The sequence below is a fragment of the Neolamprologus multifasciatus genome, chromosome 17 (genome assembly GCF_963576455.1).
Source record: "Neolamprologus multifasciatus chromosome 17, fNeoMul1.2, whole genome shotgun sequence".
Taxonomy (NCBI): Eukaryota; Metazoa; Chordata; class Actinopteri; order Cichliformes; family Cichlidae; genus Neolamprologus; species Neolamprologus multifasciatus.
This window is the reverse complement of record NC_140455.1, coordinates 15,251,733-15,279,708: the sequence shown is the minus strand read 5'-3', so window position 1 is coordinate 15,279,708 and position 27,976 is coordinate 15,251,733. Positions and strand designations below refer to the sequence as shown.

Below are 27,976 nucleotides of genomic sequence, written 5' to 3'. Positions count from 1 at the left end.
TGAGGTAGCTGTGTTGTGATTTAAACTGAATTTAATTGAATTATAATCATTGTAAATATTTTTGTGCTTAGAGTTGGGTATTTCCGACAGGATGTGAAGTCAGCAGCATGTCATACTGTGACTCCAGCAGTAGATGGCGTGGGTGGCCAGCATGCTCAGCGGCACTAAGACAGCTGAGTCACACATATATACAGAGCCGGAAAAATACTGACAAAAAAAGAGCTGCTGCTGTTGAGAAATTCTTCCGAGTCCACTGTTGTGCGAGAACCACCGGAAAGATGCTAACTATAACACTGAAGACACTCCAACAGCAGACGTTCAGAATCGAAATAGACCCAGAACTGACGGTGAGTAGAAGTTAACGGGGCCGAAGTAAACATGGTCGGGCTCGGGGGGCTGGCTGAGGCATGCGGGAATTTTACCCGGTGTGGGGAAATCGCCATAGTAAAGGGTGTTTAAATTGAGATAAATCAGTTATTTTTTTTAATTACAAAACCCCCCAAAATAAATAACATTACGTCGATGTGACAAAAATGCTTCCAGACAAGTTATCAGTTCTGCAGTATCGCAGAGTTCACATAAGGTACTATAGCGCAGGAAAGACAGGAATAGACCACAGTTTCCTTCAAAATAAAAGAATAAAACACTATGAAAAGTAGGCTCCATCCCCACCACAACCATGCGGAAGAAGCTGCATGAATGGAAGACCTGCAGTTTACTCATGGATGGTGTTTGCGTATTCACTGGGTTTCGTTGTGACGTTATGCAGTAAATAAGCAGCATGTGTGTACGTTGAAATAACAGACCGGAAATATGTGTGTTTTGTTATTTCACTTGACACTGTTTCACTCGGACTTGTTTCAGTATATCACCATGAATGACGGTGCAGTATTTTAAGCCTGTCCGCAAATGTAACACTGGGATGGCTGATCGTTAAATCTGTTAGATTAAAAAAAAAAAGGTTTCCTCATCAAATAATAGTTCATCAAATTAAATTATGTTTATTAAACTAATAACGTTTTTAATAACGTTTTAAGTATTATGTCATGTTAATGGCAGGGACTGTAACAATCATTGGCATCACACAGTGTTTGGTGTTTAGTTCTTCTTTACATGTCTTCTTATCAGTTGGTTATGCAAATATATACTGATGTAAAAGTGTACCATGAGCTATATAATGAGCTTATAGCTTTTTATGTAACTGTCAAGTCATTTTAAAAATGTAAAATTGCTCAATTCATTACTAACTGGTGCGCTTGATTGCCGTAAGGTTTGTCACATGGAATGTGCATTGAGCTGCCTCCAGAGAAAAGAGGGTAAAGATATTTAACCAGCTTAAAACAAACTACAGGCATATGTTGTTTTATTACAAGAGACTCAGAGACCTGCCGCATGAACTTAATACACCTTTGTTTCCTAATGTGTTCTCAGCCTGCTATAGCTCTAGGCAGAGGAATGTAGTGATTTTAACACAACACATAAAAATATTAATTTCACAGTACTCACAGTTATAGATCCAGAGGGAAGAATTCTAATTATTAAATTATCCATACTTAACAAAAAGTTCTGTATTGTAAGTGTATACGGAGATCATTCTTCCACGTTTTTTTACTGCACTCTCCCTAGATTGCTTACTTGTTCTTGGGGGCGACCTCAACTTTGGACTAAATGAAGAAATGGACAGCTGAATTCAGCAGGAACTCAGCGCAATTGGCTGTCCGCAAATACAGTGGGGCAAAAAAGTATTTAGTCAGCCACCGATTGTGCAAGTTCCCCCACTTAAAATGATGACAGAGGTCAGTAATTTGCACCAGAGGTACACTTCAACTGTGAGAGACAGAATGTGAAAAAAAAAAATCCATGAATTCACATGGTAGGATTTGTAAAGAATTTATTGTAAATCAGGGTGGAAAATAAGTATTTGGTCAATAACAAAAATACAACTCAATACTTTGTAACATAACCTTTGTTGGCAATAACAGAGGTCAAACGTTTACTATAGGTCTTTACCAGGTTTGCACACACAGTAGCTGGTATTTTGGCCCATTCCTCCATGCAGATCTTCTCAAGAGCAGTGATGTTTTGGGGCTGTCGCCGAGCAACACGGACTTTCAACTCCCGCCACAGATTTTCTATGGGGTTGAGGTCTGGAGACTGGCTAGGCCACTCCAGGACTTTCAAATGCTTCTTACGGAGCCACTCCTTTGTTGCCCGGGCGGTGTGTTTTGGATCATTGTCATGTTGGAAGACCCAGCCTCGTTTCATCTTCAAAGTTCTCACTGATGGAAGGAGGTTTTGGCTCAAAATCTCACGATACTTGGCCCCATTCATTCTGTCCTTAACACGGATCAGTCGTCCTGTCCCCTTGGCAGAAAAACAGCCCCATAGCATGATGTTTCCACCCCCATGCTTCACAGTAGTTATGGTGTTCTTGGGATGCAACTCAGTATTCTTCTTCCTCCAAACACGACGAGTTAAGTTTATACCAAAAAGTTCTACTTTGGTTTCATCTGACCACATGACATTCTCCCAATCCTCTGCTGTATCATCCATGTGCTCTCTTGGCAAACTTCAGACGGGCCTGGACATGCACTGGCTTCAGCAGCGGAACACGTCTGGCACTGCGGGATTTGATTCCCTGCCGTTGTAGTGTGTTACTGATGGTGACCTTTGTTACTTTGGTCCCAGCTCTCTGCAGGTCATTCACCAGGTCCCCCCGTGTGGTTCTGGGATCTTTGCTCACCGTTCTCATGATCATTTTGACCCCACGGGATGAGATCTTGCGTGGAGCCCCAGATCGAGGGAGATTATCAGTGGTCTTGTATGTCTTCCATTTTCTGATGATTGCTCCCACAGTTGATTTTTTCACACCAAGCTGCTTGCCTATTGTAGATTCACTCTTCCCAGTCTGGTGCAGGTCTACAATTCTTTTCCTGGTGTCCTTCGAAAGCACTTTGGTCTTGGCCATGGCGGAGTTTGGAGTCTGACTGGTTGAGGCTGTGGACAGGTGTCTTTTATACAGATGATGAGGTCAAACAGGTGCCATTCATACAGGTAATGAGTGGGGGACAGAAAAGCTTCTTACAGAAGATGTTACAGGTCTGTGAGAGCCAGGGATTTTCCTTGTTTGAGGTGACCAAATACTTATTTTCCACCCTGATTTACGAATAAATCCTTTACAAATCCTACCATGTGAATTCATGGATTTTTTTTTCACATTCTGTCTCTCACAGTTGAAGTGTACCTCTGGTGCAAATTACTGACCTCTGTCATCATTTTAAGTGGGGGAACTTGCACAATCGGTGGCTGACTAAATACTTTTTTGCCCCACTGTATAGTTAAACAGTACATGATAAATTTCAGACTTTGCGATGCATGGTTCCTTCCACCCTAACCGTAAGAATTATACTTTATTCTCACATATCCATCACTCCTACTCTCGTTTCTATTATTTCCTAGTCAGCAGCTCACTGTAAAGTGACATTTCAGACACTGAGTTGCACTGAGATACTAAGATGCCTGTATCTTTAATTCTAATAAGTTAGAAAATCATTCCACCAAGTAAAAACTGGAGATTAAATACATCATTGCTTAAAGATGAAGATTTTATTAAATATTTTAAAAAACAGTGAGCTTTATATTTAGACTGTAATGACCTGCATGGACCATCAGCATCTGTTTTCTGGGAAGCAGGAAAAGCTGTGATGAGAGGTAAAATAATTTAATTCTCGTCACATAAAAAGAAAAGAGAAAACAAACATATTCAGGAATTAGTAGAAATAATCAGATCGTAGAAGTGTCCTCCCAGGAACAGGAAAATTCTGAAAAAATACATAAACAAAACTAGAATTAAATTAAATTTTCAATAAAAAAAAATTAAATTCTTACTACAAAGACTGCTTGCAAAAGTTTGAACATGGTAACAATTCAGGTCGATTTCTAACCAGTTAAAAATAAAGAAAGAAAAATGACTATAGGTGCCATTAAAGACTTATCTGGGAACACATTATATGACCCTGAAAGAATAAACAACACTTTCAGGAAATTTTACAAAACTTCATATTACCAACAGACGAACCCATCAAAAAATTAAATCGATCCATTTCTTGACAACGTAATCTTTCTGAAATGATCAGACAGTCAAGCAATAGCACTGGCTTCACCGCTGACATCAGGTGAACTTTGTATGTATTGTATTATTTAATATAGTTCAGACTGTTACTGTTATTGTCTTGGAGCAACGTAACCACTAAATTTTCTTAGGGATTAATAACGTATTCTGATGCTGATACTTGTGTTGAAAGTGTGGACTTCAAACTATGTACCAGTTTTAACATTGTGTTGATAGGCTACGAAAAACCAGAGTTATGATGAGAAAAATACTTCACTCATACTTTTTCTGAATACTATCATCACATCTAGTGTGGGAAGAAACGGTAAAAACAGTAGTGATGTCAGGCCTGCAGGTTATCCCTGTGATTTGTTCGGCTGTCTTGTGGTGAACAGAAACTATTTTTGGAGTGGCACAAAGTGTGGCATCCCGAGGCATTAGCTGTTTAAATTTACAATTTATATTTGCATTTAAACATTAAATATTGTTTGTGGTTTTTACAGTAAAAAATATGACTTTTTCTAACTTGGATTTTATGATTTTTGTGTAATTTTAGATCAATTGTGTTAACACGGTGTCTTAATATAAAACAATAACTCTAAATTCAGACATGTGAGGTTGTGCTGAAAAGAATGATATCAAACAAGGCAAGTTTTAAAGGTGAAATACAAAGGCAAAATCAAAAGTAGTGAAAAACCGCCAATTAAACCCTGGACCTGGAGGGTTAATTAGCCAACAGCTGCCAGGTGTGCCTCATCAGGAGGGTCGAGGGGCGCGGGGTGGGAGATGCTTTCTGGAACAAGCCATCGGAAGACAAGAGAGAGAGCAGGTCAGTACAGGAGGACCCAGGGGATCATAGTTTAACATGCAAAGAGGTGCAGCTGTTAAAAAGAATTTACAGACTAATAAAATGCATAAATGAATCCACATCAACTTATAACAATATTCTAGTTAGAAATCCTCGTGAGAACCAGGAGATATAATACAGCAACACTTTGTGTCTCTGGTTGAAGTAAGAAAATCTCCCAAAAAGTCAAAGTAATTGTATTTAACATCACTGTACTTGTGATTATTTATTACAGTTGTATAAAGCGCTTTGATTGCTCAGAAGAGTAGAAAAGCGCTATATAAGAACCAGTCCATTATTTATTTTTCGATTTAGGAAAACGTTTTCTTAAAAAACTCTGATTTTAATATGTCACGTAAAAACAATGAACAGCTTTGTTTTTTGTGACAGATGTATGCAGTTAAACTGTCAAAACATATTAGGCGGTATTGTGGCAAAATGGCATAACTGGAATTATAAAAGCAACAATCAAACTCTTAACTGTGCTCTCATTTTAAATAGTTACATTTTGAGTTATATTGATAATCACAAATAATCACTTTGACGTGAGACAGTGAGTGCAGATAAATGGATCTGTCAGTTCACAGTCAAAGGATAGTAAGAAGAGCTCATTCCAACTAATATTTCTTGATATGTTTGACAGGTGAAAGCCCTGAAGGAGAAAATAGAAGAGCACAGAGGTAAAGATGCATTTCCTTCAGTGGGACAGAAACTCATCTATGCAGGTAAGCTTGAAGGTTAAGAGAAAATAATAGCTGTGTTTTAATCAGACCTTGTTTCTCATGTCATTACCTCAAAAAAAAATAGTAATAATAACTTACACAGTATAATTAATTTGGGAAATGCAGACTGCAAACACACTATAATTATAGTAATTAAATTGAATAGAACAGCTGTGGCAGAGGTGGATAAGCTGCAACAAATGTGGCATTTAAACAGTTCTCCACTTCACGACCTCTCCCGCTATCATCTGATCTTAAAAGATTGTCTGAGAAACAAGTGACAATACCTAAGTAAGTTATGTGCCCAAGTTTTAGTACAGACACCGCCACAGCAAGCAGTTGAGATATAATTGAAATGAAGACTGCCATCTTTATACATTTCAGAAGAAAGCCTTATATGTTTGTTGCAGTTTATATTAAAATTACAAAAATTGTTGTCTTTTCTTTTACATAACTCGAATGTCACTATGTTCAACTTCCGACTGAAGGATTTTAATCTAACTCACTGGGCTGAGCAGGTTTTCCATATGCTGTAAGACTAAAGCAGAGGTCCAGGCTCCAATCTGCTAATGCTTCTATTTGTTCTCTAACCCCAGCTTTCCTGTCCTCTCTCCACTGTCCGAACACAATAAAGAGTAAAAGCCACAAAAAATACATTGGGAAAAAAAACAGAAAGTAAAACTGCTTCAACACACTAAACTGTTTATTATTGGAAAATTTAACTTAAAGTATTAAATCTAAAAGTACTTTCTCTGCAGAAAAGATTTCTCATTGCTATATGGAATAATACATGTTCTGAACAGATTAAACGTATTCATCCATCCATCCATCCATCCGTCCTCTTCTGCTTATCTATTCAGGGCCGTGGGGGTGCTGGAGCTTATCCCAGCTACCGTAGGGCAAGAGGCAGGGTACACTCTGGACAGTCTGCTGCAGGGCCAACACAGAGAGACAGACAACCACTTGCACTGACATTTGCACCTATCTAAAACGACCAGCTAACCTAACCCCACTTAGTGCATGTCTTTGGACTGAGAGGAGGACCCAGGGAGAACAGAAAGGCCTCGGACACATGGTAGATTTGAACCCACAAACTTCTTGGTGTGAGGCGACAGTGCTAACCACCACACAAGATGCTGGCCCAGATTAAATGTATATTAGAAAAATTTAAATGTCACAACTGGAATTAAAGGTGAGCATAAGTTTGAGTTTGACTACTACCATAATGCTGTTGAATTGGGGTCATCATAACACTTTGACTGGCAGCTGCAGTCACGGAGAAACTTGCACATCTCTGTTTGGGAATGGAGGATCAGGACCCTGAGAGGAGGTCCAGCGTTTACTTTCCAAAACCACAATGGACTGTTTCAAACTGACAGCGTGAGGTGTTCTGCAGTAAACTGGATTAACCGACAAAAGGACCCGAGGCCCTGGCGTACTTTTTCGGTAAGTTAAATGCGTGTTTGTCAGCTATTTAGCAACTGTGTCCTTGGCTAGCTAGCTACGATGAGCAGTTGGCTGTCAGGGAAAGCGGTGTTCATCAGTTAATCTGTACACATGAATGAACTGAGAGCCGACACTTTGAGCTTGAATGTTCATTAAATTCAGTGCTGTAGTTCAGACATTAGCTCAGCTGCTCTGACTGTACTGAACTAAAGGATGTTCAGACCTGCAGCTGAAGGTGAGGCGCTGAAACCAGTTACATGAGAAACAGAGAAAAGTCACCGGCCTGTTCAGTCACTAACTAACGTGTGTTAAGATTGGAAAAGCAACAGGCTGGACTGTCCTTCAGCTCTGTGTAGAGCTGATTATTAAATATGTGCAAACAGCAGCATGTTTTCTCTCTCTAGCCACATCTGTAAGGACAGTAACACGAAATGTACAAAAGCCTTGCAGTTCAATAACATAACAATTTTAACTGTAGGTGAATTGCAGAGGACTGAGAATGTTCTCACAGTTACAGCTTACAATACTCAGGCAGCAGCTCAAACACTGGTGATGATACATCCATATGTTTGTCTGTTTCCCTGCAGCTGACCACGATGCACCAGGACTGGAAAGCTGCTCCATCATCTCATGTTTGGAAATCACAATTTAAAAACCACCAACAACTCAAAGGTAAACATTAAACTGTAAACCTTTTTGTAAATAAAAAGCTAATGTCAGCAGAACTGTAGAACTGAAAAAATGTAAGCGTAGAACTGCAGATCCTGAAGCGTGTGAGGACAGGAAAGGATCAGATTTATTTCAGACTTGAGGGATGAACATTTTACGGTTTGGGTTGATTCTGTTCTCTTTGTGATTACAGGAGCTGCCCTCAGATTTGACCTCAGCACCACCCAGTGACAGCAGACAGATCATCCTATGATTCACACTTTGCAGTAACTCCAACATTAACTGATGAAAAAAGGGCAAAGGCTAAAGTACCATATTGTGTGCTTTCAGTGAAAGCTGCAGCTGTTTTATTGATAAAGTTAAAGACAAAAAGTCAAAGGGATTAATCATCCATGCTATATATATATCAGCATAAACAGTACCTCAGTTTGGTGTTTCAGAAAGCTGTTGATCTCAAACCTGCACAGCTTCTGTTTAAAAGACTGAATGTAGTCAGCTGCATGAAGAAGACATGAGATTTTCTCTGACAGCATTAAATACAACCTGATGAAGGTCAAAGGTCGTCACTTGTATGTTAAACTAAAAGGTTAATCTGCAGTTCTTTCACACTGCGTGTGTTATTTGTAATTGAGTCATTCATACCAGAATAATCAGAGACGATAATATATATTTTAAATATATAACTAGCTATAGGACTGAATACAACCTGATCATGCGAGTCCAGAGCCTCTTTACATGAGGATGATGTGCAGTACTTCTAACAGCACACAAAGCAAATGTCACTGTCACACCGTTCATGATGTGCTGGGGTTGCACATTTTCTGGGATGGGCTTAAGGCGGAGGTCTGATGATTTCCCTCTGAGGGCGCTGCTGGTAAACAGTTTGAGTCCTGCTTGATCCCTGCGATGAGCTTCAGTCTTCCTGATGTTTCTGAAATGACGTCTTTCTCAGTAGTTAAACAGAACATCTGGCAAAGGACAGCTGTGGTCCTGCTGGTCACTGGTTTCCCCCAGGGTGAATGTATCTGTTGATGATTCTAATAAATAAATAGAAAAATGACACCGCCTTCTGCTGCTGTGCTTTTAAATCTAACATTTTATTTAAAGTTTCCATGTTACCAAGTATGAGAGTGCTCTGTGAGTGTAATTGATCTAAAACTGTTTAAAACGTCATTTTTATATTATCTTTGGTCTTATGTAAAATCTCAGGGCAACAGTTAATTTCCAGATAATTATGGTATGAACAGTAACTCTGGGCCTCTGTGGAGTGTGCAGTAGTAACAGGTGTGTAGCATTGCTAACTAGATAGCAACATGCCTCTAACACAGTGCGTATGCTAACGGCTAGTCTAGCAAATGAATTAACAGGAGCTAAAGAGTTAAATGTTGTAGAACAATAAGATGTTGCGATGTGTTTTTGTAATTATAACAACGTGGTTGTTAGCATAGGCAAGTTTAGACCCTTTTTCATCAGAGCACCCCTAATAATGGCCATATAAACAGTAGTAATAATAGCATATTTTCATGTTATTTTCTGACATTGTCTTCAAATGTTATATTTTCCTAACTTTTCTATTGATGACAGTACAGGATAGAATGAAAGCAGGTTTTATGTCCAGTGTTGTTGATGTCATGGTGTTACAGTCCGCTCATACAGAGGCGTTGCTGCTTCTGCAGCCTGGTTTGTCATCTATAGCCTGATAAGCCTTCCATTGCTGCCACAGAAAAAAGATAAAGAAGTAATTAATTCTTTGAGCTGATCTCTTGCAATGAAATATTACACATTATATTCCTGTAAATAATTAAATGTGTCACTTCTATAATATTAACAAGTTTTTTTTTTCTTCTTTTATCTTTATTCCAAGGTAAAGTATTGTGTGCCAAGTAAATGGGTTATAGCAACACCTGGGTATGTACAGGTGCATATATCCAATCCTACACAGTTGTTTTGTATGATACAGCACAATTCCTCAGCATCATTTGAAATGGTTTTCTCCAAATGAAGAAAAGTCATTACCAAAAAAGAGAAACCGGTACAAGACAGCATAGTGGAAAAAATATTATTTCTTAATAAAAATGAGCAAAGTCACAGTCACTCTAGTATTCATAAGCACATTCATGTCCTATAATTTGACAACACTGCAGCAGTTTTAACATAAACATCTCATGCCCTACTGGATTTTATTCAAACATAAACGTGAAATCACACTGGCAAAATTTTTGACATTGATAGACTTCTATTAGCGTTACCCAAACATTAATCCAAAACTAATTAGATGAATGAATGAACCACAAAAAACAGATTCGATTATTTATTTCTTTGTTCTTAGTACTAATTATTCTCATGCCGACACTGTTGTAAGACAGAAAAAGGCTGTCACAAATAGCTGACATTTGGGGTGGGGGTGCCACGTTGTCCATCTTTTTTTACAGTCATCGATCTTGCCTGTTTCATGAAACCAGTCATCTCCATCATCAAAGGTTTCCTTCTTAACATGTTAAAGGAGTTATTAAAAGTTTCTTCAAACTACACATTTGCCAGCGTTATCAGTTAGAGAAAACCTATGAGGATAATAAATAAAAGCCACAAATTTGATTAGTTTAGTTATTTAGTTTAGTTATTTCCGATCAGTTTTATGATCACATAGCAAACTGCACATACTGATTATTCTTAAAGTGAGTTCAGTATCATATATTTGTCTGAGCTTATTAGGTGCTGATATGGGCCAAAAGACTCTGAATGTAAAAGTAGAATTCTTATTGTGACTCCCAGAGAAATTAAAGTAATTCACTTAGATTCACTCAAAAAAGAAGAAGAAAATATTACTCTCTGGCTTCTTCTACAGCCTGTCTTTGTCCTGTCAGACACTACACTGGCACACTGGGTCCAGGCTCCTCCCGGTGCGTGACAGTTTGTGGCCTCATGTTATGAAAGATGCAGTGCAGGAGGTTGCAGCACCAGGTTGCACCTCAGATTGTCCACGAGCTCAGTGATGCCCTGGTCCTGATCTGGGAATAAATCCTCTTAAGACACCACCCATCGAGTGCCCCTACCTTGTCAGGCAAGCGGGTGGGGGACATACAAACTATGGAGTAATACTTTGAATTGCTGCAGTGAAATTTCTGCAAAATGGACTAGCCTGCCACTTTTTTTTTTTGGGAGATTCAAGGTGTTTTAGAATTCACCCATTAGTAGGATGATAATTCTCATTTGTACCATTCAATGTGGTGTCCTTTCTTTCCTAAAACATGACCTAGTCAATATCAGTCTAGGTATCCAGCTAGATTGCTTTTTAAGGCATAGCTCAGAGATCTCTGTCTGACTGGACTGGGGAGGGTCCTTAAACATTTGGTCACAGGTTATTTCAGATGTGAAAACAATTATTAGCTTATTACTGATGCAGTTACATGATAAGGGCTTTAAGCAGCTTGTTAAAAAGCTTGACCTTCCAGAAAAACATATTGGTAGCGCTTTTTATTACAGCCTTGTAATAGTTTAGTAGGATAACACGGAGGAACAGAACATAATAAGGTGGTAAGTTCTAAGTTATTACCATTCAGTTACCAAAGTAATAACCACTTAATACTAAAGTAATATTGTGGTAGCAACAGTGGTTACAGTTGAGTAATATTACACTGAAATTTATGTAATTGGATAATAATGGCCCAAAACTGGGGGTAATAATGTGGAAACACAGCTCTGTAAGAAAGTGGCAATAGTAAGGTAACAAGTCAGAAACAAGTATTAATAATGTGTTATTACCACTCAATTACCTTTGGTAGCTTAAAGGTGTGTTATTATTGACCGGAAACAACTGTGGTAGTTTTTACGTAATAAGCAGAAACCAAATAATAACCAAATAAGCAAAATGCAAGGAAAGCAGGAAACAGAGTTTTGAAATGCAAAAGTGCCTAATAACATATTCATAACCATGTTAATAAAATTTTAAAAGAAACTTAAGTGTATCTTGCAGTTTTAAAAAGGGAAGCCATTGTAGAAGTGCATAAAACTTTTTGTTTCGTAAAACGTTTCGTAAATTATAGAAGAAGGATGATGCCACTTGCAGTTGCTTGCCTTGGAGATTGATGGATCACACTATGATTGTGTGATAGCAACAGTGAAAATACTCAGCTCAAAGCTTTTTGATGGGACTTCCTAAACCAGTGATTGATTTCACATTGGCTATGTTTATATTTTCTATACACCCTACATGTAAAGGTTACAGCCTATAAATCTGTTTCATAGTCAGTGTTCAATAATTCTGTCATATCTTTTGTCACTTGCTGTTTCTGTGTGAATGTCACAGGCAAAATCTTAAACGATGATATCCCACTGAAAGAGTACAGAATCGATGAGAAGAACTTTGTGGTGGTCATGGTTACCAAGGTTAGTGTCTTTGGTTTCTTCTTTAGACGGTCATGTTATACACACAACTTTGTTGCTGTGAGCTTGCTTGTTTTTTATTTACTCAGTTTTACTATAGCTTGTGATGGCTGCCAGGGTGACTATATTGGTTCTGTGCACTTCCTCCATAAAAACAATATCAATACACTATTATACTCTAAGCATCAATTCTTAACACTATCACAGTTATTTATTGCAATCCTTGTCCAGTTAAAGTTGTGCACAACAAAGTTCTCCTGAAGACTTTTGAACTAGTGCTTAACTCTTTGCCTGCCATGTATTACCAATACTGCTATCATATCCCTGTATTTCGGCACTAAGCCTCTGCTAGAACCTTGTGGTCTAACTAACCCTCTGTTAGTTCATTTTTCCTGAATCTATTTAATTGGTATACATTTTTTCACACCTTTGGTTCTTCTAGTGAAGTTTTAATATCTGCAAAAATTTCTAATAACACATTTTTCATATCCTTGAATATCTCTGAAAACTAGTTTTATATGCCCCACTTACAGAGTTTTTGCTCACAAGCTGTTCTGTCTTACCTGCGAAGCATTACAAAAAAGTTATTAGTTCCTTTGCATGTCATTGAGTGAAGTAAGTATTTGATCCCCGAGCAAAACATGACCAACTTGGCGAGCACGGTGGTGACAGTTGTTATATGTGGAATTTTGTCCCACTCCTCTTCACAGAAACTCTCTAAATCATGTCGATTCCTTGCCTGCTGCTTGCCTCAACACAAAGCTTTCAGCTCCCTCACAGATCTTCTAGGACTGAGGTCTGGACGCTGACCAATCCCTCATCTTAACGTGCTTCTTTTTTAGGCACTCATTTGTTGCCTTGGTGGTATGGTTTGGGTCATTGCCATGCTATAATACTAAGTCAACACTCATCATCAGTGTTCTGGTAGAGGGGGCTTCTCATCCACGAGTTTACAATACATACCTTTGTGCTTGGCTGTGGGCTGATTTTCTTTGGGTCACACACTAGCATCTCTCTTTCTCCACAGTGGGTCAAGTTGATGCTAAAGAGATCGATTTTGGTTCCATCTGACCACAGCACTTTCTCCCAAGCCTACAGTCTTCTCTGTGGCGTCCTTTAAGAGGTCGTTGGTCTTATTCATGGTGTGGAGAGGTTATAATGGAAAGAAGTTATTCTGTGGACAGGTGTGCTTTATATACTTAATGAGTTGAGTGCAGGAGTATCTGTAGTTGATCGAATTGACTGATTGGTTGTGACCAATCCGTAGGAGGCTCGGTTGTGGGAGATCAAAGATTTATTTCCCTCAATGACATGCACAACAATTTATAACGTTGATGTAATATGTTTTTTTAATGTATATTTAATATCCTGTCTCTCACAATTAAAATAAATTGGCACAAAAATTAATTTCTTTGTAAGTGAGCAAACTTACAAATATATTAGAATTCAATGAGTCGCTTTCTCTCAGAGTCATATTTCTGAATGTGTAATAATGTTCTATGGTTTAATCTTCTCCATAGTAGTCACATTTACTTATTATAAATAAAGGAAAGTTCTGCCCTTTGAAGTATATGGGTTTTCTATGGGAAAGCCCACTCTGCGTTGCCTAGAGAAAACCATGATGGGCATGGGCTAATCCACACTTGTCCACTGTGGGCTCACATGGAAATGTTTCTTGGGGTAGTTTAACAGGGTTGCATCCTAACTGATTCTGTTTTAGTTACATGTGTGTAACTGTGTGTTTGTTTGACTATCTTAGCAACACCACTAATAATCAGCTCTCAAATGTCATTTTAGCCCAAACCAACCTCTCCTGCTGAAGCAGCCACTCACTCCGTTCCCACGCCAGCTGCAACTCCAGTGCCACCCTCAGCTGCAGCATCAGCACCAGCCTCTGGCCCAAAACAGGTGCCCTCCACACCAACACACACAATGTCTGCTGCTGTACCTGCCTCACAGTCAGTGCCTCCCTCGGAAGCCCCGCCCTCTGTTCAAGAAAACACCACTGTGGCTTCTGTTGGTGCAACAGCAAAACCCACCTTGGACTCACACTCAGAATCAGCTCTGGCCTCTGGTTCCACAGCCACTGTTGCCTCTTCCACAGCTCCTGAAGCTGTACAGGAAGCCCCTGAGTTAGTCCCTACAGATAGCCCCACCCCTGCTGCCCAGTCAGAAGAAGAGCTGAGGGAAGACCCAGAGAATGAACCATCTGGCACAGCACCAGTCCAGTCCTCTGCTTCAAGGTTGGATAATAGTTTTATGTAAACTTTGGCAGTTTAATTGTTAGATCAAGAAATATCATAAGAAGTTGTAAAATGGGTAGGTAAGCTCATATTATTCTAGTTTAGATGGTTATATATTGAAGAAGCTCTAATTACTTTCTGCATGTCTTGTCACCTTCAAAGAATCAAGGTCATTTTGTGCCTTGTGTGAGAGCATGGATAATTACAACTTTAGATGTAATGCGTAGGTGGTCCAGTACTTTTCTTCGTATAGTGAAGCTGAGTAGTAATTGCAGTGACAGTTTCTTTTCTTCAAGCATAAGTATGCTGCTGTAAGTCGATCATAAAACAACACAACCTTGATGAACACGGTGAATATGGATTCATTTTCATTGTTTAATCAGTGTTTCATTCATTCTGGCCATGTTAGTGCTGTGGCTGTAGTGAGGAACTCACATGATGTATGTTATTTCCTTTTTTTAGTTTTAGTATATTACTGGCACTCAATTCAGTTTGATTTATATCGTGGCAGTTCACAAAAACAGTCATCGTATGCAGGAAGAGAACCTCAATAGTGGATATAAGCGTTTAAGTTATAGCATCGTGCCTCAATATAGAGCAAGGAACACTTAAAATCCTAAATCCTGGTTCTTTAGAATGAACATTTATGTCATGTTTTTATATGTTTGTTCATCTCTCTCAGCCTCGTTGATGAACTGGGTCTTCTTGAAGAAGCAGCATCAATACTGGGTAATTATCAGCGATTATTCTTTTCTTTGTCATAAATAGTAAAATACTAATGTACTAATTATATGGTGCTTTTTGTTTTAATCATTAGAGTGCAACTGATACAGTAAACATTTTCTATATTACAGCATACGTGGAGATAGTAAGGAAATTAGAACAGTAGTTTCTATTGAAAAATTCAGCATTTAAACAGATACAGACTAAATAAGTGGAGTTCAGTTTTAGCCAGTAGTTGACAGCATTTTTTTCCCCAAGCTTGACTGGAAATGTATCTTGTCCACTGCAATACTTTGGCAAGATACGAACGAGCCACCAACCTCCTGATTAGTAGACAACCTGTTCCTGAGCCAAAGCCCCTATGATGTACAGTACTGTGCAAAAGTCAGGTGCTACCTCTCATTTATTCCTGTTTTGCTTCCAATGAGTGAGACTGTTTTTCTTTGGACATTGGCTACTTTCTTACTCAATTTAAGTCCTGATCTTTTTGTTTGCCTCTTAACTCTGACCCATGGGTCATAACTCAACTGATGATCCACAGTTGTGTCAAGACATAACACACAACAAAAAAAACAAATCTTAAATTATATATTTTGGCGCTTTATTACTTGCAGCCTCTCAACCCCCCCACACACACACACAAAATTTGTTTCCATTTTTTTTAGCTGAATGTATGACAAAAAAATCCAAAGATGGCAAAACTGGAACCATATGCAAGTATTTTTGCACCAATAACGTGTTTTCTTAGTCAAAAATGTTTCATATCTCACTGGAAAGTGGAGAACAAAAGAAGAAGTTGCAGTCCTAAAAACTTTCTACAGCACATGAACAGTATCTGAACGTTTGTATCATCTAGCTGACCTGACATCATGGAGATGTTCTTTCAGTTGATCTGTCCACTGTTTGCTGTTTTATCAGAAATGATCACAAAAGGTGGAAAGATGTAATGCTTCTTTTTTCTCTTTTTAAAAAATATGTTCTTCAAAGTGTTTTCTATCTTTAATAGTAAACCAAAGAACAAAGACTAACAGTCACTAATCACAAAAAGCAAAAGGATAAGACATCACTCCCAGGCTTGTAATTTCTTTCTCATTCATCCATTTGTGTGTCTTTATGTTGGGTTATCAGCATTCTCTTCAGCCAATATCTTTGATAAGGTCCATAAATGGTACTCATACATAAACTATTTTAAAATTATTTAGTAAAATCTTGTTTTTTTTGTTTTTGTTTTTTGTCGACACATAGTTCTATAGTAGTATTTTACTGATTAACATATAGATATAATAAGATGCATTGTGGGAGAAACAGCCATCCCGCCCTGACTGATCTTACCCAACAAAGATGTATGCATATTAGCCAAGTTTTGAATGGCTGATTGAATAGCCTGAATAACAGTGGGAATTTTGGTTTGCATATTTGTTTTAATAAACCTGGTTAACTGATGTCACACTTGATGACATACATTTGTACTGTGCTGGTAGTGGCGTGACCTCTGACACAGTCCAATTAATCATGCAACCAGAAATTTCAGAGAGTGGATCAAATGGAAAATGAACTGGTTCACCCATTCACACAAGCACGTTTTCCTGTGTAAGTGCTTTCTATCTAACATTCACACACATTCATACTCGGATGCATCGGAGACCAGCTTAGGGTTAGTATTTTCCCAAAGGACATTTGGCACGCAGACCGGAGCAGCTAGAGATCAAACCACCAACCTTCCATACATAGTGGGTGACGTGCTGCATATCCTGAGCTACCCTGGAATCAGTAATACACGAGATCTCAAATGCTGCTGTGTGGGGATTACTGAAGCTAGAAGAATGTTGTCAGCATACTGAAAGCAGTTGTTAAAGGTCAAATATTAATGGTGATGGTAGTAAACCTTCCCTGGTACCACAGCTAAGATTAAATTGGAATGACATAATTCAATTAGAAAAAAAAATCAGTGCTGATGGTTCTGTGTACTTTGCATAAAAAGGAGGCAAAACTCCAGTTCTTTTTCAATGTATAAGTAGAAGCAGCCTTCTCAAATGCCTCCATTCTGGTCAAAGTGGGACCAGTATTATTTCTGAGTTTTTAGATAATAGGCAATAATCTGTACAACCAAACCAACCACTGAATGAAAATGGTTAGTCATTTCCACAATATTGGGAGGTTTTTCCACTTTGGAAAAGATGGCTGCAAGAGAGGGTAACATAGCTTTCGATCAATATGTTGACCATTTTCCTACAGCTTTTGTTGCCCACCATGTTTAATGAATATGACTTTTTGTGATTTGGTGATTTCAGTGCACATTTGTGGATATTGTAACGTACAGGTTCACTTTAATAGATGCTGTTGGATGAGTCATGTTAACAACCCCTGCACTGTTTTTCTTGGCCGTCATACAATAATTACACTGTCTGTGTTTTCATTGGTTAGAATAAGTTAAATGTGTTCTGCAGTGAACTAAACAACACTGGGGTATTGGAGCATTTCCTTTTAGTATTGCTTGATCATGTTTCTTCTACTGTGAGAAACCAAAATATTGAAGTTGAGATTAAAATTCAATGACTTGTGCAGCCCTAATATGGGTTTTTGAGATTAGTAGATCATTGCTTTCCACTTAATTTTACATTTTAAATTGCATCCCACCTTTTGTATATTTGAGGTTGTATCTCTTTGAGGCTGCATAGAGACAAGAGGAGGCACAAAAAGGCAGCGTGGACGCACAAGTTTGTGAAGATAATAACTGGAGAAATAGGCAAATTAAAATATGTAAATTTATACCATAGGTTCAAGTACTAGAAATCTTGGACAAGTTTGAATTTCAAGGCCAGAGGTTAGGTTTTCTGAAAATCTTGCAAATGCGATAACTCAAGAAGGAAGTCACCTAGGACTGTTTAGGTAGAAAATTCTTAATTTACAGATTTACAGACTTTCAAGTAGCACTATTCTGTATTTAGTTCTATTGATATATCTACTGTGCCAAATAACACAAAAACAACCTGCGCACTTCATCTAGGTTCAGGTCAACTTTCCTGCCCCTAAAAACCTCTCTTGTTGTTACCACAGTGACTGGACCAGCATATGAAAACCTGGTGTCAGAGATTATGTCGATAGGATATGAGCGGGAGCAAGTTGTTGCTGCACTAAGAGCCAGTTACAACAACCCAGACAGAGCAGTGGAGTACTTGCTCATGGTGAGAGTTTAACCAGCTTCATAATCATGCTGCTGCTGTATTGTAAACTATACAGTAACTGTTCATGTGTTGCAGGGTATTCCAGCAAGGGCTAGTGGTCTGCACAATCCACAGCCAAGTAGACATAGTACTCCAGCCAACCCCTCTACACCTTCTACAGAAGAACCACCACAGCAGCCTCCAGCACCCCCCAGTAGTAAGAGCCCAAATTATTTATTTTTACTTCTCTTTAACTTTCTGTTTTAAACAAGGCAGCTTGTTTCCTCCGCATGAACTTCCTGGGGACATGGAAATTATGCCAAGATGACAACTGGAATAACTGTGGTCTAAAGCTACACAACGTCCACAAAAATTCTGCACACCATTAACGTTTTATCACTAGTGGAACTTCAACATCACCAGAGGAAGAATTTGGAAGTATTTCTTTTTTAGATTATTTCACTTTTTTACTATTTCCACTTTGTGCTGTGTACCAGTACCATTCCCACAGTATGGTAAGACCACCACCGTGCTTGACAGTCGGTACAGTGTTCTTAGGTGTGAAAGTCTCACTTTTACTCCTCCAACTCCTCTTGTCATTGTGTCCAAATATTTTTTTCTCATCTGACTATAAAACATTTATCCAGAAGGGATTTCGCTTGTCCAAATTTGTCCTTTATACAAAGCGTCTTTGAATGGCAGAGATGCAGAAATGTCTGCATGTACCACAGAGCCATATCTCAGTGTTTTGAGTGTCTAAAGAAGTCTCACAGGTCTGAATATACACTTGAAGCCATTTATAATTCTTCTTGTTTGATTTTTAACCGGACTTTTAACAGTTTAATAAAATTGGACCTTTAACTGTATTTCCGTAAGTTTTACAGTTTTTCCTATTGATAAAAATCTCCCTTATGACCATTCATACTACACAAAGGAATCAAGAAATAAACAATTATATGACAGAAAACTTTCTGTTTTTCACTTTCTACTACAGAAATTTCTGTTTTTTATGACTACAGTTAAACCCCACACCAAAACACTGGACAGTCTGGCCAATGAGCTACCAGAACTTTTTCTGTAAGTTTACACATTTATTTCTTCCAATTTAAGTCAAAAGAGTCATGCTGACAGATTTCTTTCTTTTCACAGCAACTTTTTCTTTATCATGTAGAAAAACACCAAGTTTTGCCACTAGTGGACGATGAGAGTCAAACCTTAAATACTGATCTGTATACATTGGTTTACAGTACACATCAGCGTTTAAATGTCCCCCATTACAGATGGAAATCTCACAGCTAGCCTGTCATATCCTCCGTGGTGAATTTGATGTGTTCGTGCGTGATTATTGAATTTTGGTACGTCCTGAGATTTGATTTTCATCCAGGTGTCATCCACATAATCAATGACATGGAGGTGTTCCAGGGTAGGATAACAGAGCCCTCTTTTCCCCTTCTTCCATGTACAAGTTGGGGACAATGGGTGAAACTGGGGAAGCCAAGGCACACACATGTTTCTGCCTGTAGTACTGACCCTTGTAATGAAATAGGTGGAATTAAGACTCAGATCCAAGACCAAACAGACTTGGTTGGTGCTGAGAGTGGTCGTGTTGCTCAGGTTGGGGTCATCCTGTTATCTCTTGCAAACTACCGCCACTGCTTCAGTGACTGGAACACAAGTGAAGAGAGATGTAACATCGTACAACACTATTATTTTATCTGCCTCCATAATGACGTCTCTCACCTTCTCAACAAAATTCAAGGTGTTCTAGATGTGGTGTTCAGAGCTGCCTACCAACGGGTTAAGGATCAAAACCAGAAACTTTGAGTTGTTATAGGGGACTGAGTTAACCATACAGACAATTGATCTTAAAGGTACACCCTGTTTATGTATCTTATGTAAACCATACAAACTTGGTGAAGCATCCCCTGGGTATCCGGTCTTTAAGTCTGTTGTCATTAGCCGCTCCCGGGACCAAACTCCGCTTCAGGTCCCAAAGTCAAACGAACACTGTGGCATCACTGAGAGTTACAAACTGTTTAAATTCTTTCATCTTTAATAAAATGATCAGTGTGGCTGCTCTACCAGGTGAAACAATTAAGTTTGACATTCAGACAAAACAGACAAACCTGGTTAACTGATGTCACACTTGATGACATACATTTGTACTGTGCTGGTAGTGACGTGACCTCTGACACAGTCCAATTAAACAGAATTTATGAAGTTAGCAAGGAGTTAGCTAGCTAGTTTCCATCTAAAGATGATATATCATGTTCTGATTGAGGGATTTCTGAAAAATTAAAACGTACAGCTCTGCTATCACTTTTGACATAAAGGAAGACAGAAAACGAAACAGTCGTGACATTTGTAGGGTTATTGAATTTGGGCTAGCTGGTATGTAATAATGTGCTACATTGTGGCTAGCTACACAGCTATGGTTGTCTTGTTCTAACTGCTTCAGACAATCTTATCAACCTCTTCCTAACCACTTCCTGGGTCTCGTTTCAGGGCCTCATAAGTATTTTTGTCACTGAGCAGTAACAAAATTTTCTCATGATAGTCTTTCTGGTTTAGCAAAACCGTGCACCAAGACAGAACTATGAAGCCACTCTCAGAACAGACTTCACTGTTTGGTTTTACTGTCTTTACATTGTATCCTATAAAATGTAATCTCTTCTTGAATAGCAACAGTTAACATTTTGTCCCCTCCTGAGCAGGGCCTGTGTCCAGCAGCCAGCCTGTCACTGCTGGAGGAGGGTCTGGCTCCATAGGGAACCCTCTGGAGTTCCTGAGGAACCAGCCTCAGTTCCAGCAGATGAGACAGATCATCCAGCAGAACCCAGCCCTCCTGCCAGCCCTGCTGCAACAGCTCGGGAGAGACAACCCACAGCTGCTGCAGGTACCACAGCACAAAACTCACCGTTCTCTAGTGGCGTTCTGTCAGAGTCTGTTAATATAATTTCTGTTTGACTGTTTAAGGTATCTCAAAGAACTGTTCCTAATAGTAAGAACAATAAATAAATAAATCTGTAAATGTATTTTTCAGGAAACATTTCTCTGATATGTTAATGCAACGTAAAATCCCCCCAAGTGACTATACTAACTTGTTTACCATGTCCACTGTAGTTTGCCTAAACTGGGTGGTTGATATACAGTTCAACTGTGTAACTTGCAGCAAATCACAGAGCACCAGGAGCGTTTTGTACAGATGCTGAATGAGCCACAAGCTGGAGATACAGGAGGAGAAGATGCTGATACCCATGGGTCACCACACACTAACTACATCCAGGTCACCCCACAGGAAAAAGAGGCAATTGAGAGGGTGAGTTTGCCAGTCACATTGACACAGTCACCAAATTTCCACAATTTGTGCAGAAATTAGGAACAAATATTTTTCTCTTTTAAACATATGAAAGGAAATCAGTCTGAACACAACCTCCTACTGAATTTCCATGACTTTTGTTGAAACATCAGTGATGGAAAATTATGTTGCTGGATCCTTGATGTTTTTCTGTTAGCATTAATGAAACAAATTCTTAAATATGCACATTGGAAAAAATACAAATTTGAAGGGCAGTATTCTGCAATATTCTTGATAATTCTGAGGCAGCTGGTTAGAGAGTCAAGCAGTTATGTATACTTAATAGTTTTTCTTCATGTAATTTTTCAAACAACAAATGAATGCATAAATGCAGGAACACGAGCATGAATGTTTTATAGTAGGTGTGTTTTTACATTTAATAGTCTTGTTGAATTGTCCATAAGGTGAAAGGAGGACTGAAAATGTAAATGACATTGTTTTCCAGTTAAAAGCACTGGGATTCCCTGAAGGTTTAGTCATCCAGGCGTACTTTGCTTGTGAGAAGAATGAGAATCTAGCTGCTAACTTCCTGCTACAGCAAACATGGGACGATGAGTAAGCCCACATCACCGGGCTCATCACTGCTCAACAGAGGGCTGCAGAGTGGATGACACCACTGCAAGTCTGCCAGGGAGAAACAAGGGCATGAGAGGAAGGGGATATTTCTTTTCACACCATGAGACTGTGGCCATTAAATGACGATGATGATGATGATGATGATGATGACATGGTGTTCAAAGTTAGTTGCGCTGCCTACTCTTCATTCAGCTATGATGATCATCATAGGTGCTACCACTGAGCATTGCCTCACTGCTACTACATCATTACTGCTGATGCTTGTATTGAGTGACCACACTGACAGAAGTCCCACCAGTAAATTTGCAAACAGCCTACATCACAGGCCAGCAGGATTTAAGTTAGAGGATTTCCTCTGCAGTGAGCTCACAGGCTGCCTGTTGAACATGTTAAACTACTGTACATGTGTAAAGTAAGGTAATATATAATAAATGAGAAAAAATGCATTTTCAACATGCCTACATGAACCTACATGTTGGAGTTCCCTGAACATTTGACTAAAACTGTTGACCTCACTGCTTGGAAGCTACTATTGATTTAGATCAAAGCTCATATTGGATCCTGTCACTTCCGCTGCTTCTTTTGTCCATGCAAAAAGTCTTTGCAAATTCTTCTATTGGTGTCTGACCATGTAGATGTGTAAAAGGTGACTGAATTTCACAGCTGGATAGTTGAAATGTTGACACCTATTCAACCGTTCCCCAAAAAGGAGAAATGATAAAATGTTTTTAATTGAGATCATTTACATTTTAATTAAATGTAGAAATGTTAGTGTCCTCTATCTTTCACAAGTCGAGACTATCTCAAAGTTTTGTCTTTTTGATGACTGACTTACTCAGTCTGTTGAAAATGCACATCTGATAATGTCACAAAGAGTCCCTGCAATTAGGGTTAGAGAAACTCGTTTTCCACAAGACACCTGTTAAGTCAGAATGAATCACTCACACAAGTGCAGTTAAACTGTTGTTGCCTTGTTAAGGAAAGCTCTGGGGACAGTCGATAATAATGATAATAAGGCAAATAAAGAAACAGTGATGTAATTCGTCATCTGCTGTTGCTGCTTCTCCTCTTCCTTCTCCACCATGCATTTGAGGTTTTAGTAGCTCCTCACTGAGTCTGCTCTTGTGCCCTGCATTTTGACTTAAAGGTGTTTTTTTTTTCAGTTTGTTGTGATGGTGTGATTGAGTCACTTTATTTTAGTGTCATTACATTATTAGTACAAACTGCATCTATTAGTTAATTTTTTTCTTGATGGTTTGGATAAGTAATATTTTACTTTATGTATTATTAGGGGCAAGGATTAATTTATAAATTTCAGTCAATAAAATAAACTTAAGGATGATTCATAGAGCAGACAAATCCTGAAAGTACAGAAATATACACGATACTTTCTCCAGCTGACACAAGGGAAACTCCTATTTTTTATTTACTCTCAATGATTGCTGTTTTAATTTGACATTCTCACATTTGTATTGGAGAAATGATAAGACAACCAAGACAACAGGAAAGCCTTTTTAGGTTTGTACTGTGTTAAGTTTACAGGGAAAACTATGTTTATGTGCTTTTTCAGCATAGAATAAACTTCTAGGAGGTTTTAACTAGTTTTTTTTACCAGTTTTGTTAGATTGGACCTTACATTACTATTCATGTAGCCATAAAGGAAAAAAAATATGAAAATGTGAAACTTTCTGTAAACAAAGAATCCATGAATTTCTTTTAAACAATCATTTTCTGTTCAGTGTTCTCATATCACATCCTCTATGCATCTTGAAACTGGAAAAGGGTTAGGCTGCTGTTCCTCCATGCCTTACGGTCAAAGACTTCACCACATTTTATTTTACAAACAGTGTTCATTTAAAAATGGACTAAAAGAAATGGGAATGTCAAGTCGGTTTTCAGCATCCAGTGTGCTTGTGTTTAGACACACAATTGTTCTGTAGTGTTGTTAATGGGATAAACTATGGGAGCGAGAAATTGTATTTTGCTTTGACAAATGCTCATTAGCTTGTTCCTTGCAAAAGAATTTTATTTATGGCATGCCTTTGGATTAAGGATTGATCAAACTGCCATTGTGGCATCTCTCTGGTGTTAATTTGTCTGTTTTCTTTTTTGGGTCTATAAGAATTACTACCAACCTTAAATGTGCGAGTTGAGAAGTAGTTGTGATGGGGGTTTTTTTGTTTTGTTTATGCATTGTGTATATTAAATGGCTTTTAAAAAATGAATAGTGATATTTTGTCATCAATATTATTTTTGTGTGTACTATATTACTGCAAGCAGGCATTGCATATTTTCTGTGATTGCTCTGCTGATTAATCTATCAAGGAATAGCTCAGAAGGTAGAGTGGTCGCCCCATGATTGGAAGGGTTAGGGGTTCAAATCTACTGAGGTACCCCTGAGCAAGGTACCGTCCCTACACACTGCTCCCCCATGCGCCTGCTTAGTGGCTGCCCACTGCTTCACTGAATGAATGGGTCAAATGCAGAGGAGTAATTTCAATAAAGTATACATTATTATTAATAACATATTTCTAGGTAGGAGAACCCTGCTGATGCATGTTCCTCTTGCCACATCCTACTTGTGGCCTCTGCTGTGGCTTCAATCAAGACAAAAATACAGATCAAAACTGGACTGCGGGAACCTTAAACCTGCATTCTCCTTAACTGCCAGTAGGGGTAACTCTTGTGACAACGACGTAGATTACCGTAGATCGATGTAGCTCAGAAATCAGGCAGCAAACCCCTCTGATCCATACGACGCTAACTTCACGTACACGTCCTGAAATGTAACACGTCGATCCATGAAGCCCGCAACTATTGTAATTAGTATTAGCATCAGTATAAAAAGTCACATTCTTGAAGGGTGCTTAAGCTGCCACAATGGACGTGAGGGAATCTACAAAAAAGTAGAAAAACTACATAGACAATGTGTTTGCCTCCTAAAAGAATGAAACATTACTTACTATAAGAAAGCGCGGACACCGGTGGGAAAAGTCTGGTTATTTATCTCTATCAGCTGTTAATTAACGCGTAATACACCAACACAAGTGCATCACTTACGTAGGTTACGTCGTAGCTCTACGAAGGCTCATCGCAGATAAAACAGGCATCAGATTGTACATGACCTCATATGTGACCTCTTCTGATAAAATTTGAAACGGAATTGATAAACTTAACAGCAAACACACAAACACACACAGAAAAGGCGAATCTGTGCTTTTGGTTGTAAAATATTTGTGACACATCGAAGAATTCACGTTAACGATAAATGTAGAATTTCAAAGTGTAGCTTCAACGCTGTCTTCCGTTTATGCAGGAAAGCGTGCCGTTGTCCAATAGGGGGCGGGGGGGTCATGTTTTGGAGAGGAACGTTGGGTGCGTTCCCGGAGCAACAGGGAAGATGGCAGCCCTCACATCTCTAACCCAGGTAAAGATGCCGTAGTATATGACTTATAGTTTAGATCAGACATATGATTTTTCGAAGCGTGATACAATATACGTGATTCATGGCAGTGGGTTTTAATGTAACTGCGAACTGAAGACGAGTTCCTCTTTAAATGCAGTTCGTAATGAGGCAGGCAGCTAGTAGAAAGAAAGGCCTATTGCAGTACCGTTAGGTAGCGGGCTGGATAGCATCAGCTGGCAGTACCTAGCCGTGTGGCCATTTACCTACGCCCGAAATATATAATATGCAGTCGCCCGATTATTATTATACGTTTAAGACAATAAGCACCACGAAAGCTGTACATAAGGTTACAACAAAGTGGAGCGTAAATGAAAAAAAGTGTCAATAAACTATAATAACGTTCACTCATCGAGCTAGCAAGCCCTAGCTAACCTAGCCTAGTACTGCAAGGATGAGGATAAACGCTCATCCAAGCAGGCTGTGCATTGAGCTGTTTAAGATTTATCATGCCGAAATAAAACGGTTCTTAGCTCTCAGCGTGGGAGTTAATGTCGAGGCTGATAGCATCCACGCTAATGATAGTCTTGCTTGCCGAGTTTGCGCGTCAGTTGTATAATGAATGAACGGATTTTAAATAGCAAAATAGAAGCGTTATATGTTATATATTTGAATGACCTGTTATGTTGCGATATGCACGTCCTCTATCTGCACTAAAAGAATTCTCCTCAGTTCTTCTTCTTCTTTTTCCATCTTATCCAAAACTAATGCCTTATGTAGTGTGGAGGCCCCAAGGGTCAGGCAAAAATATTTTACTTGCTGGGGTTATTTATGCTTGGTTTCTTTCAGCTGGCAGAAAAAAATGTCGTTTAAAATACAGTGATAGTGGTAGCTGCATTTGATGGATGGATGATAAATTCTATTTTGTTAAAGTTTTATTTATATAAATCACAACTTAAGACTCCGTGATTCTGGTGAGACAATAATAATACAAAACCCAGAAAGTGAATGGTTTTACAGGTGGTGACCACAGACTGTTGCTCTCTCCTTATGCGTCCTCACTGATTTTTCTGAAGCTTGCCTACTAAATAAGCTTCTGGCCTTATCACAGACTGGTAGTGTGACCTCTGTGTGATGTCTTCTTGGGCTTTCTAAATGGGTGAACTGGAGCAGCATTTTATAGTAACAGCTCCTTTATTTAGTGTTTGCATTGATGACAAAGGATAACAAACTGGGATTGTTAATTCTTGTGGTGAAGCAGTGCGAGGTCTCTATGTTAATCCTCTGTTACTCTGAGGATTACCCACAATACTTTCCCCTTACTATGTGTAACACATTTTATCATTTGCATTCTGCTGTATACATTGGCAGTGTGATCATATAGTGATTTCGGTTTGTGCCAACAAAATAAAAAAGACTGAGACAATCAGTGTCTTAAATTACCAAATTTGAAGATAATACTATGTATGTATGCTCTAAACCGTGGTACACAGTCACATGCCCGCATTTATGACGAAGGATAACAAAGTGGGATGGTTACAAACCGTATGAGGTCTGTGTGAAAAGATGGCATCACATCAGAGTTAGCTAGCTATACTCCAGATCATTTTTACTGGTAACGATTTGACTCAACAAAAGCATAACAGAAATAATCCACACCAGATGATAATAAACCAAAAATCCCAAGTTCAGATTCTATTTGTATTTCTTTTAAGTGCCATATATTTTTGTCCACAACATTCACAGATGTGTTACCTCTATGTCAGAGGTGTCAAAGTCATTTTTACACCTTAAGTGGGTCCAGTGAAACTCCCCTTTCTGTCAGTGGAAAGAAGTTAAATATTTAACTGTTTTTCTACATGATAAATGAAAAGCTGTTGCAGCAAAGAAAGAAATCTGTCAGCACAACTCTTTGGACTGAAATTGTAAGAAATAAATGTCTCCACTTACAGAAAAAGTTCTGGTAGCTCATTACCCAGATGGTCCAGAGGGATGCATTCCTTAAGCTTAGTGTAAAGCAGTGGTTCACAAACGGGCTAAATATTTTTCTTTTCAGTGACTGGTGTGAACCTGCTTGTTGCTGCAGATCTTCTCAAACATGGGTAACAGTTAAGACTGCTACTCCGAGTTCATATTCAATGCCCAGCTTTGATCTGTATTTTGTCTTGATTGAAGCCACAGCATAAAGCCTACCTCACATAAGTAGGATGTTGCAAAAGGAAGCTGTATGGTCAGGGCTCTCTTACCTAAAAGCGGGTAATCTTTCTCCACTCCAATCCAAAATGCAGCCAGTGTCTTTGACTTAAACGGCATCCTCTTTGTTGAATCAGA

The 27,976-nt window shown here is 38.8% G+C and overlaps 1 protein-coding gene across 2 annotated transcripts; it reads left to right on the top strand.

The window, feature by feature from the left end:
* Positions 1-108: 108 nt before the first annotated feature.
* On the top strand, positions 109-25,198 carry rad23ab (RAD23 homolog A, nucleotide excision repair protein b). 2 transcript variants are annotated; one of them, XR_014870441.1, is made up of 11 exons: positions 109-347; positions 5,602-5,683; positions 12,102-12,181; positions 13,976-14,421; positions 15,104-15,150; positions 18,202-18,329; positions 18,405-18,525; positions 19,328-19,385; positions 21,023-21,204; positions 21,481-21,627; positions 22,112-25,198. XR_014870441.1 is itself a non-coding variant. In XM_085139051.1 (10 exons), the coding sequence occupies exons 1-10, from the start codon at positions 279-281 to the stop codon at positions 22,223-22,225; spliced, it is 1,416 nt and encodes a 471-aa protein (XP_084995177.1). In that variant the 5' UTR covers positions 112-278; the 3' UTR covers positions 22,226-25,198. The 2 variants fall into 2 exon arrangements, 1 of the variants encoding a protein (XP_084995177.1); XM_085139051.1 differs by lacking the exon at positions 19,328-19,385 and having other exon boundaries at positions 112-347.
* The last annotated feature ends 2,778 nt before the right edge of the window (positions 25,199-27,976 follow it).